Source organism: Lontra canadensis, unplaced genomic scaffold, assembly GCF_010015895.1.
Source record: "Lontra canadensis isolate GAN:19392208 unplaced genomic scaffold, GSC_riverotter_1.0 scaffold20, whole genome shotgun sequence".
In the NCBI taxonomy this organism is placed as follows: domain Eukaryota; kingdom Metazoa; phylum Chordata; class Mammalia; order Carnivora; family Mustelidae; genus Lontra; species Lontra canadensis.
The window spans coordinates 18,106,977-18,119,924 of record NW_022631014.1 but is presented as its reverse complement, the minus strand read 5'-3'; the positions used below and the strand labels follow the sequence as shown (position 1 = coordinate 18,119,924).

The window sequence follows — 12,948 nt, the reverse complement described above, 5'->3', positions numbered from 1 at the left end:
ATTTTATCAGAGTGACTTGCATATTATCTTGATTTGAAATGTACTCATTAAATCATTCTGAATTGAATTTCTCGCCACAGAGAGCACTGATACTCTGGAAGAAAGAAGGGTGTCCCTAAAGGGCCAGAGAGCTATGAATCACTGGGGTGAACGTGTATGAACACACATATACAACTGTATATGAAATTAGAGGCAGTGGTGATCAACAAATGATCACATTTTCAGAAGGTTTCTTCAGTTATAAATTCAACATGACTTGGGGAGAAAGCTGCTCTAAACACTTGGAAATAATTATTAAAATATTAATTATAATTAAGTATATCATTTTATTATTAATTTTTAAATTAATTGATTGATCTTATTATTAACACTTATAACAATGAATTATTAATAACTTAATAATGCATGTCTAAACTTGCCTAAATACTGTTTGCCTAATCAGTACTGTTTGCCTACTGCCATCACTGCTCCAAAAGTCATTAGATGAAGACTGTCTGCCACATTACCCCAAAAAAGGTCCACCAGTGCTGTACTTGGGAGAAAAATGGAGATACGAACTTCTTACCTGTTACCCATCCAGGTGCCACACATTCTGAATTCAGAGGAAGTTTTCTTTTCAAAGCAATTTTCTGAGAAGGAAAGAATCATAAATTCAGATTAAAAAAAAAAAAACCTGAAGGGAAAGAGAATAGCAAATACGCCAGATTTGGTTGAAACAAATGGTTTGGAATCCTCAGAAATGATCAAAGTGGATGGCCTGAGAGGAACCAGAGCCTAAGCCCTGAGGAAGGATCAAGGGAAAAGGAGGGTAAGGAGGAAGGTAGAAGGAGATGGAGGAGGAAGCAGTGACACCACCATGCCCCGAGGCCTCTCAGTGCATAAAACTGAACCAGAGGCCATGCCCGGGGGAAGCCTGACACAGACTCAGCCCATGAGAAGTGCATAAACCAAGACAATCATGGAGAGAGAGAGATTAGCCACATAAGATCCAGGACACATGAAATTGCTATAGGATTGACCTCAGTATGGAGAGGATGCAGCAGAAAAAAGCGATATCATTGGAGAAAATACCCAAGGAGGAGGGCTGGGAAGTTGCTGGACAAATCCAGGCATTCTGAAGACTTCTGCAAAACATGACAAAGAATTGCGCAGATCCACAGGGGAAGGGATAGGAGCTGATACCACTTATGTGGCTGTGGCTGCAGGCTTTGCTTTCTCCATGGAAACCCAAAGAACGAAGCAGTTCTCTAAGAAACACATGTGCCCACATGAGAACTCTGGATGGATGAAGTCATCCTTGCTCCTAAGAGACTCTGTAATGCAGATCTATAGACAGTATGAGTGATGACAATAAAAGTTAACCATGCACAGACCAAGGTGTGAAAGGTGGAATATTTACCATCAAGGTTATTGATATTCTCACAGTCCTTATGGATACATCTCTGGTTCAGACTTCCCTTGAAGAGCTGCTGACCTACCAGGGCGAAGATGCTGAGGCAAAAGAGAGTCAGAATCATCACGTCAACAAGCTTCTTCACAGAGCGCAGCAAAGCCCCAACAATGACCTTCAGACCTGGGGGGGAGAAAGACCAGTGTGGGGCAAGTGCCCACTCACACACACAGCAGACACACGGGAGGGGCAGGGAGGGAACAGCCAGGGCCTCAAACGTCACCCGACTGCAGGCTGGAATCAGAAACTGGCCTGGCCGAGGATTCTGATGCCATGGGTTCTGGTTTTAACTCTGCCTGAGAAGCTGCATGGCACTGAGTAGTCCACCAGTCTAGCTCAGCCTTTCCATCCTGCCTGGTGTCTGCCACAGTGTTGCTCTGAAGAGTTAGTGAGAAGACTCCGAGTAGAAACATCCCATACAGACAACTTGATTACACTTGTGCAGACACCTCACAGCTGGGGATTCCATGTAGCACCAAGACCAAAAGGAGGCTCCCCTAGAGGAGACAGACCTGTACTTAATATTCAGTAGTCACTACCTACTGCAAGGTATGCAAGGTGCCGTAAGATAGTGCTAAATTGGGGGGCAGGGAGCTAGAAGGAGGAGCTTTGTCTGGAACAAGAAAATGAGAATATTCTGGGGGGGGGGAACTCAGATTATTACTTAAAATAGTTTTTTTTTTTAATTCAAGAAATATTTACTAAGCACCTATTGTGTCCATGGCACACTGCTAGGGTACCAAGTTACAACATAAGAAAGACATAACCTTGTGGTACAATGGTAAATGTTTAAAATCAGCTTTCTGGGGGTGCCGGGGTGGTGCAGTCAGTTAAGCATCCGACTCTTGATTTCTGCTCAGGTTGTGATCTCAGGGTCATGAGATCAAGCCCTATGTCAGGCTCTGCACTCAGCACGGAGTCTGCTTGGGATTCTCTCTCTCTAACCCTCTGCTCCTTCTGCCCCCCCACAGCTCGCTCTCTCTCTCTCTCTCTCAAATAAATAAGTCCTTTAAAAAAAAAAAAAAAGCTTTCTCTGTTGGGGAGGGGCATGTGTGCCGGGAAAGTCCCATCTATAGCATTTACAGACTTCTTTGCTGAATTTTGTAGTGCAGATCCCTTTTTTTTCCTCCACAGAGCTCTCTCAGCATGCTGGTTTCAAGCTAAACTACACAACATCACTGGATGCAGAGCTGGAAAGGAATATGGACAACCTGCTGCTGAGGTGCCAAAACAAGTCAGCCCCAGTACACCACTGAGTCAGGGGCTCTCTCTCAGCGTAGCTGGAGAGTTAAACAACCAGACAAAACTTACAATCTGTGAGATGACACAAAGTGGCAACATTTCAACTAATCGGTATAAATCATGACTGGTAGACTTAAGAACAGAAAGGGACACCAAATGGAAGGCCAAACCTGCAGCAAATGAGCCTTCCATGAAGTGCAATGCCACACAAGGAGGAGGCTTCAGGACAAGCTGGGACATTCAATCTGGTTCATATTCACAACCCATCCTTAGCTTCATCTTGATTCACAGAACACCTTCCTTACATGGCTTCCAGGATCTACATTTCCCTCTTATTTTCTGGTGGCTCCTGCTCATCCCCTTTGCTGGTTTCTTCCCTTCTCCCCTCACCTTTAAGGTGGTAGTGACCTTGGCCCTCTTCTATTTTTCATCTAGGCTCACTCTCTTGGTGATTTCATCAGATTTCATGGCTCCAAGTATCATCTATAAGCTCATCATTTCCAAAACGATATCTCCAGCCCAAGCTGCTGTCTGGAACTCCAGACCTGTAGACCTCATTACCTACTTGATACTTCTATTTGATGTCTCACAGACATCTCAAACAGAACACGTCCAAAGCTAACTTCTCATCCAACCTCCAGACCTGCTCCTCTCACAGAGGAGCTGTATATCTGTATATCAGCTGTATATCTCACATGGGTTTGGTTTTTTTTTTTTTTTTTTTTTTAGTCCTATGTCTAAAGCTCAACACTCACAAACAGAAGGAAAATACAGGAAAGGGTTCCTCCTCTGACTTTTGGGGGAAAACAAGCTTATTTTTAGTCTCCTGTAAAACTAGTTTCCTGATAAGACTCTGAAATGAAGATTTAATTATTTTTTTAAAGAGATGTATATCTTCTGTCTTCCATAGTCAGGTTATCTGACTTCTTAGAAAAATGCAGGTTACATTTTCTGTGTCAGTCTGCAATGACTCCATCCTTCTAGTCACTCAGACCAAAAAGCTTGACTCATCCTTGACTCTTTTCTTTTGCTCACACCACACATACAATCATCCCATCAGGAAATCTTATTGTTTCTACCTTGAAATTCATAGAGTCAGACCACTGTCTACCAACTCCTCTACCACCAACTGATCTGAGAGCACAACCATCTCTTTAACAGTGGTCTCTTGTGTCATTTTGGGTTCTCTGAGAAGAAGATGCTCTGGGACCAGAAGTGCAAGAGATCTGTTGGGTGACATGTCTGCAAAGAAAAAGGGGAAGCAAGTACAGCTGGCAGGGAAAACATCAGAGTATGACATGGGGCTGACACCTGGGAAAGGAGAGTGGTAAGGAAGCAGGACTGGACAAGAAAAGCCTCAGACTATAGCACCACTGGGAGAGAGTCTTAACCAGGTTCACTCCCAAGGAGCCCCTGAGCTTAAGTCCTTCAGGAATGGGCCTTCACTAGTCCCCCTAACATGCAGGGAAAGTGTGATCTTGGCATGAACATGAATGCAGTTGTGAATCCAGAGATGTGGCAGCTGGGATCATCACTCAGCTATGCTCCCTGCAGCAGGAGATGTGAGTGGCACATTTCCATGATGATCACCAAGCCTCCTATCTCATCTTTCTGCTTCTACCTTTGCTCCCCCACATTCTATTCTCCATACAACAACCAGAGTAGTCCATCTAAAACCTGTCAGATTAATGGATAAAGAAGATGTGTATGCACACAGACACACACACAGACACACACACACACACACACACACACACACACACACACAGAGTGGAATATTACTTAGCCATAAAAAAGAATGAGATATAGCCATTTGCAACAACAATGGATAGACCTAGAGGGTGTTACACTTAGTGAAATAAGTCAGACAGAGAAAGACAAATACTGTATGATTTCACTTACAAGTGGAATCTCAAAAACAAAACACATGAACAAACAAAACAAAATGGAAACTCATAAATACAGAGAACAAACTGGTGGTTGCCCGGGGGTTGGGAGGAGGGGGATGAGCAAAAGGGTGAAAGGGAGTGGGAGGCACAAGTTTCCGGTTTTGGAAGAAATAAGTCATGGGGACGAAAGGTACAGCATAGGGAATATAGTCAATGGTATTGTAATAGCATCATATGGTGACATATGGGAGCTATAGCTGTAGCAAGCACAGCATAATTTATAGAATTGTTGAATCACTATGTTGTACACCTGAAACTAATGTAACATTGTGTGTCACCTGTACTTCCATAAAAACAAATCAAAACAAAAACCCCTACCAGATCATGTGACTCCTCTGCTGGAAGTCCTCACGTGGCTCCCATTTATCTCAGAGCACAGCCCAAATCCTCCTAGTGGTTATGTGCCTCCCCTCCCCTATGTGGTCCTTCCTCTACCACCTGGCCCCTCACTCCATCCTTTCTATTCCTCAGTCTCTGCACTACTGACTGTTACTAGTGCACAGAACACTCTTCCCCATGTATCTGCTTATGAAACTCTCTCACTGACTCCAAATCCACTCTCATCTCCCCTCTCCAGTGACCTCTATTTTGACTACTCTGTTGAAAACTGCATCCTACATCCCTGAATCCCTGTGACTTCCAGTAGCCCTCATATGGTTTACTTTTCCTTTTTATTTTTCCATGGCACATTTCACTTCCTAAACAGGATAGCTAATTACCTCTTAATTACAGTTATTGCTTGGTGTCTCTCTCCCCACCCCAACCCAGAATGTAAACTCCACGAGCACAGAGACCTCTGTGTGTTCACTCACTTCATGGTATACCTCAAGTAGCTAGCACAGTGTCTAGACATGCGCTCAAATACACATTTGTTAAGTAATCAAATGAGTAAAGCAGAATTTGTTTGGTGTTGGCTTATATGACATCTTGAGAAATTTTAAATATAAAAGAACATTCCACCTGCTAAGAGGCAGTGCTGAAAATCAGAGTGATTTACCTGAAACCACTGAAATTGCTTTCAAAGCTCTGAACACTCGGAAGGTACGCAGGGATGACAGACCGAAGCTGTTTTTCCTGGATTCTGGTATGTATGTTGCAAACCTGTAAGACAAAGCACAGGAGAAGTCTGGGCCTACTCTCGGTCCTACAGCCATGCTGTATATCTCCGCAAAGGCCACAAATAAACATGGTGGCATTGGGGGCCTCACCTTCCCAGCCTCACCTTCATCACGGGGTCTGGTAATACCATTCTCTATTGCTGTGGACCACAGATTGCAGAGGAGGCTGTGCTAATTGTTATATTTGGAGAGAGTTGAGGATTCCTTGAAGTAGTATGCAGTTGTGGATACGTCCATTGATAACAAAAATCAATCAAAATACTTATTGACTACCAAGTTCCAGGTCCAGCGCACTTCCCTGAAGTCTCACTATGTGGCCAAGCCCAGAAGAAACCCAGGCAGTCTGACTCCAGAGCCCTCACCACTGCACTACACCACTTTTCAAGAGCCAGCAGTGACCAATCATTGAATTTCAAGGGTAAAATTCTGATATTAATAGTATCTACTCCAAAGGGCTTTTGTGAATATTAAATAGGAAAACATATGCAAAGTGCTTAAAACAAACCTGGCACAAACTAAGTAATGTTAGGTTTATTATTATTGTGCTGGCAAGGGGCCATTGCTCTTCTTGTTCTTTATTTTGCTGACTCTGTTTCACCACTCCTTCAGGAGGAACTTCAACTCTCACGTCATGTCATATACAATATACATAATAGTTAACTTAAAATGGACCATGGACTAAAACGTAAGAGCTAAATCTATAAAACTTCTAGGAGAAAATGGAAAAAAAAAAAAAAACAAACCTCCTTGAGAGCTTGCAGTAGCAAAAGACTTTTAAGACTCTGTGGTTCCTCCTACACGTTCTGACAGCCAAATATATGCCCAATTCCTGTCCTAGCACTCACCCTACCAGACTGTGACGGTTGTTAATTTTCTCTCTTCCCATCTGGACTGTGAGCTTCGAGAGGGTGAGAACCATGTCTGTTTGTTTTGTTTTGTTTTCATTATCACAACCCCTGTATCTTGCACAGAACTTGGCCCATAATAGGCCAGTGTTTGGGAAGTGAATGGTTGAAAGAATGAGAGCATGAATGTGGCCTAGAAATGGATTCACGCTGGAGGCCTCTGGCCAATCGGCTGCACGGTGCTGTTCAGGACCAAACAACACTGCACTCAGAGCTCTTGGCCTTATTAGGACACAGTTACTCACATGGACCCACACAAAGTCCTGGTGGAAGACAAGGAGCTTCTTTCCCACCCCGAGTTTCCTCAATAAACAACTTTGACATTCTTACGCTGTTACAATGACAACGGAGTCCAGCCAGTTCCATGGATCTCGAAGAAAAGAAAACTCATCCAGAATGAAACCTCTTGCTAATATTTTTATCAAAGCTTCAAAAATATAAATCCCAGTGAAAACATACCTATAAAGCAAATCATTCAGAACAAGAAGGAACATGGTAAGTGGTGTGAACAGCAGAGAGCCCATTTGTCTTATCTGGCCTTTATGCAGTTATTCCATTTCAGTGTGATATTCAACATTCTGATTGTCAGCAAACCACAGTTCAGAGTAGTAGGTTCCTTAAAGAAGTTTTAGTAGTTAGAATTTCTGAGAAACAGGCCCACAGATAAAATTGTAAAAGTGCTATTCAATGCCTAGCTCTACAGCCATATTCTTGAGAGTCGTTTTAGCCAACCTGGGACCTTAGGAATGGGTGTTGTCACTGTTATTTTGTCACCACTACTCTAGAGTTGTCACTGTGATGTACTGAAGGGGATGACGGCAAAGGAACCAAAGAGAATAAGTGACAAGGCTGAAAACGGGATCTTTCCATATCCTGTATTCATAGGTCTGAAGACTTAATACTATTAAGATGTTTGTACTACTCAGTCATCTACAGATTCAGTGCAATCCCTATCAAAATCACAATGACATTCCTTGCAGAAATAAAAACATCTATCCTGAAATTCATGTGAAATTTCAAGGGACCCTGAATAGCCAAAACAATCTTAAAAAAGAAAAAGTTGGAGATTTCATACTTTCTTTTATCAAAACTTATCACCAAGCAAAAGTAATACAAACAGTGTGTAGCTGGTATAAAGACAGACATATAGACCACTGGAATAGAACAGAAAGCCCAGAAATAAGCCCTAGCATATATAGTTAAATGATTTTCAAAAAAGATGCCAAGATTATTCAGCAGGAAAAGGAGAGTCTTTTCAACAAATGGTACTGGGAAAGCTCAACAACCACATGCAAAAAAATGAAGTTGGACCCCTACCTTACACCATGTACAAAAATTAACTCAAAATGGATTAAATAGCTAAGGGCAAGAGCAGAAACTATACAACTTCTAGAAGAAAATATTTGCAAATCATATATCTGATGAGAAGTTAATACCCAGATATACAATTTAATAACAACAAAGAATTACACCATATAGAAAAATAAACTTAAAATGGATTTAAAGACTTAAATGTAAGAACCAAAAGCATAAAATTCCTCGATGAAAACTTAGGCAGTAAGCTCTCTGACATTGGTCTTAGCAATATTTGTTTGGTTCTGTCTCTCCAGATAAGGACAACAAAAGCAAAAGTAAACAAATGGAGCTACATCAAAGTGAAAAGCTTTTGCACAGCAAAGGAAATCATCAACAAAATGAAAAAGGCAACCACGAAACGGAGACGGTATCTGCAAATGCTATATCCCAAAGCCCCCACCGGATAACGTCTAAAATATATTTTAAAAACTCCTACAACTCAATATCAAGCAAACCATCTTATTAAAAATGAGCAGAAGACCTGAATAGACATTTTCCTAGAGAAGATATACAGATGGTCAACAGGCACACGAAGAGACACTTAAGGTCACTAATAATGAAGAAAATGCAAATCAAGACCACAGTGAGATATCATCTCACACTTATCACAATGAACATTATCAAAAAGACAAAAAGCAAGTGTTGGCAAGGATGCAGAGAAAAGGGAGTCCTTGTGCACGGTAGATGGGAATGTAAATTGGTTCAGCCACAAAGGAAAACAATGTAGAGGTTCCTTTAAAAATTAAAAATAGAAGTACTATATGATCCAGCAATTCCATTTCTGGGTATTTAACCAAACAAAACCAAAACACTAATTTGAAAAGACATATATACTGCTACGTTCAATGCAGCATTATTTACAATAGCCAACATATGGAAGCAATCTAAATGCCCATCACCAGATAAACAGATAAAGATGTGGTATATATACACAAGGGAAAATAGTACTCCACCTTAAAAAAAGAATGAAATCTTGCTATTCATGGCAACTAAGATAGACCAGAGAGTATTATGCTAAGTAAAATTAGACAGAGAAAAACAAATACTGTATGATTTCACTTATATGTGGAATCTAAAAGGCAAAACAAACAAAACAAAATAGATGCCTAGAAACAGAACAAACTGATGGTTGCCAGAGGGGAGGAGAATGGGAGATGGGGGATGGATGAAATGGGTGAAGGGAATTAAGAGGTGCAATCCTTAAGTTATAAAATAAAAAAGACATGGGAATGTAATGTACAGCATAGGGAATACAGTCAATAATATCGTAAAAATTTTGTATGGAACTAGACTTATTCAGCCTTAAAAAGGAAGGAACTCCTGACACATGCTACAATGTAGATAAACCTTGAAGTCATTCTGCTAAGGGAAATGAACCAGTCACAAAAAGATAAATACTGTATGATTCCACTTAAATGAGGCACCTAGCAGTCAAATACATAGCAAACCAATGTAGAATGGTGGTTGCCAGGGACTGGAGGGGAGTTAGTGTTTAATAAGCACAGAATTTCAGTTTTGCAAAATAGAAAGAGTTCTGGAGATCGATAGTGGTAACTGGTTGCACAATTCTGTGAATATACTTAATATCACTGAAAAATGGCTAAGATGGTAAATTTTATGTAACATGTATTTTACAGCAATTAAAAAGAAAACCCCATTTCTATTCTCTTCCCTGAGTCCTTCATCATGTTTTATCCTCTAATTTATTTCCCTTCTTCCCCTTCCTCCTTCAAAAACAAATAAAATAAGCAAATAAAAAACAACAACAAAACCCCACAATATTCCATCTCTCTTGTTATAAACCCAAGCTGTCAAAAATGCTGGTTCTGCACACATACACACACACACACACACACACACACACACACACACACAGGTTTCCCTTTAGGGACAGAAACAATTCAAACAATCTAAACAATCTATCATTTCACAGTAAAAGAAATGGATCTTTTCTGATAGAATACCCAGCCACTGTCAGTCCACAAGGCTAAAGAACTGAGGTCTTGGGAACTTGAAAAATCCAAATCCAAGAGAAGAAACGGTTGTGAGTGGCTCTCTGCTTCAGTTTTTTGTTTTTTTTTTTTTAAAGCTGATCACCTTTTAGGTGACAAATGAACACAGAAGATTAATTCATATCTGCCCTGAAATACCATTCTTAAAACTGAGGTATAATTTACAAAGTGAAGGGTATTTTTTGGAAAAAGGCTGTAATTGCAGATTTGTGGGATTTTGCAAGTCTCCATCTAGATCTCAGACCATTGAGGAAACAGCCTCTGACTGCCATTTCTGCCTCCCACCTCCCACCCCCTCCCATTCTCTCTTTTCCAGCAGAAGCCTGGCCAATAGAGGGACAGGCAGACCAACATGACATATGATATGGAATAAAGCCATGCCCACCACCAGGAACAGGGCTTGGGAACTCCGTGATAGGGAAATCCCAAACCACCAGGCAAATAAGGCCCTCTGGAGTGTGTCACTGCCAGTTCAAGCATGGTTAGGGTATCTAGTCAGGGCCATGGGTGGTGTCCAGATAGGTTAACAGAACACCATGACCTATCCTAGGGCACTTTGGCATTCATTCTCTGAGAACTATCAGCTCGGAATCAATTTCCCATTTAAAAGTTTTCTAACCAAAGGACACTGACAAAACTAAAGAAACTCTCCCCATCATGGGCCTAACAACTCAGTTACATGCCTTCTTTTATAACACCATTATCAACAGCCTTCTCCCACTCCTACTTTCATGAATCCATTGCTAGTCCCTATGCCACCAGGGGACAGCAGCAGCTTCCCTTCAGCCTAGATGTTCACATGTTTTAGTAGTGAAAATGGTCTTTGAGCAGATTAGCATCCAATTGGGCCACTGCTTTCCATCAACAGAAAAAGAAGACTCATTGTATCTCACCAGAAACGCTAGCAGGGCAGACCACTTCTATGGAAGCAATACCCATTCCTGGATCTGCCTCCTCCATAGATCTCACTTGGTTGACTACAAAGGCTTCCAGAGACACTGCAATAAACAAGGAGCAGCAGCCCCTGCACTACCAGTTAGTTCCTCACATGGAATAGCCAACTCTCTAGAGGGGAGACCATTTTCCCCAGCAATATTGTCAGGATGGTTTCTATTCCCAGGGGTGCCCATGCCCCTTGCTCCAAGGCACAGCCCTGAACTCACTGGCCTTAACTAAATGCCAAGTTCACTTAGCAACAGAGAAGAAGCAATCACTAAAAAGTAATGCAAAGGAAAAAGGAAAAGCTAAAACAAAACAAAACAAAAAGGAAAGCTAAAATAAGAACAAAAAAACAGAAGAGAATTAAAATGAAATACTACATGTACCCGATTAACAAAAAAAAAAAAAAAAAAGGCAGGTATGAAAGAACAAGAGAATCTCAAAGGAACAAAAAACAAATGAGATCAACAGAAAACTGAGAGAAAAACAGCAGACCTGAATTCAAGCATATTCATAATTATATTAAATGCAAATGAAATAAATGTTCCATCAAAAGGCAGAGATTGAAAAATATACTGCATAATAAACAAGAACCAACTATTAACACCAAAGATACACTATAACTACAAAAACACTAAAATACAAAAATACAGTACACTATTAATACAAAAAAGGGTTGAGAGTAAAAGAATGAAAAAAGACAATGCCACGCAAACAACGAGCATAAGAAAGCTAGAGTAGCTATAGTAATCTCAGACAAAACAAATACTTAAAGGAATGCTACTAGAGATAAAGAAAGACATTTCATAATGATAAAAGAATGCATATATCAGGAAGATATAATAACCATAAATCTGTATGTGCCTAATAATAGTGTTGCAAAAATACATGAGGCAAAACTTCCCAAAAAGAAAAGGATAATAGACAAATTCACAATCATAGATGGAGATTTGAAACTTCTCCTCAGTAATTCATAGAAGTACTAATAGAAATGGTAAAAAGATAAAATCTAAATGACACTATCAACCACCTTAACCTAACTGACCATCTTCAGAATATCATATCATACAACTGTAGAATCCACATTCTTTCAAGTCCGTGTGAAAAATTTCCCAGGGTAGAAACATAAAATAAATTTCTCCTAATTTCAAAAGGTTGAAATCTTACAGAGTATATTCTCTACAACTGAATTAAATTGGAAGTTGTCAATGATAAGACAACTAGAAAAATATAAAATATTTGGAAATAAAAAAACAACACTTCTGAATAATATATGGGACAAAGAAGAAATCACAAGAAGAAGTAGGGAATATGTTTAACCAATGAATAAAATAAAAACACAGGGTATCAGTATCTTTGGGATGAAGCTTTAGCACTACCTGGGTGGAAATTTATAGCTTTATACAATTGTGCAAGAAAAGAAGAAAGATCTTAAACCAACCAAGTTTCTACCTGAAGAAGCTAGAAATGGAAAAGCAAATTAAACTCAAAGCAATTAAACTCAAAGTAAACTGAAGGATGAAATTAATAAAGACTTTGAAACCTTCATATGTTGCTGGCAGAAATACAAAACAGTGCAGCTGCCTTGGAAAAGTTTGGCAGTTTCTTATTACTCATATACTCACTATATAACACACAGCAATTCTACTCCTAGGTATTTATCCAGGGGAAATGCAAACATACAGCCACAAAAAGACTTTTATACAGAAATGTTCATAGCAAGTTTGTTCATAATAACCAAAAACTAGAAACAACCCACATGTCCATCAACAGGTGAATGGGAAAACAAATTGTGGTATACCCATATAAAGGAATACAACTTGACAACAAAGAGGGGGAAAGCTAGTGATATAAACAAGAGCACAGATGCACCTCAAAACATGCTAAGTGGAAGAAGCCAGATATGAAAGTATGATATCATAGATACCATATGAGTCCATTATATGAAATTCTAGAAAAGGCAAGGCTAGCCTAAGG

General features: G+C 40.1%; 1 protein-coding gene across 2 annotated transcripts in view; it reads right to left on the bottom strand.

The window, feature by feature from the left end:
• SCN11A (sodium voltage-gated channel alpha subunit 11) overlaps window positions 1-12,948 on the bottom strand; it is a 92,215-nt gene that overhangs the window by 64,280 nt on the left and 14,987 nt on the right. For both annotated transcript variants that reach the window (XM_032861164.1, XM_032861165.1), the window contains 4 exons: window positions 6,995-7,123; window positions 5,639-5,742; window positions 1,400-1,573; window positions 566-629 (listed from right to left, as the gene is read on the bottom strand). In XM_032861164.1, the coding sequence (XP_032717055.1) occupies window positions 566-629; window positions 1,400-1,573; window positions 5,639-5,742; window positions 6,995-7,123 (471 nt within the window). The remainder of the gene's footprint in view (window positions 1-565; window positions 630-1,399; window positions 1,574-5,638; window positions 5,743-6,994; window positions 7,124-12,948) is intronic.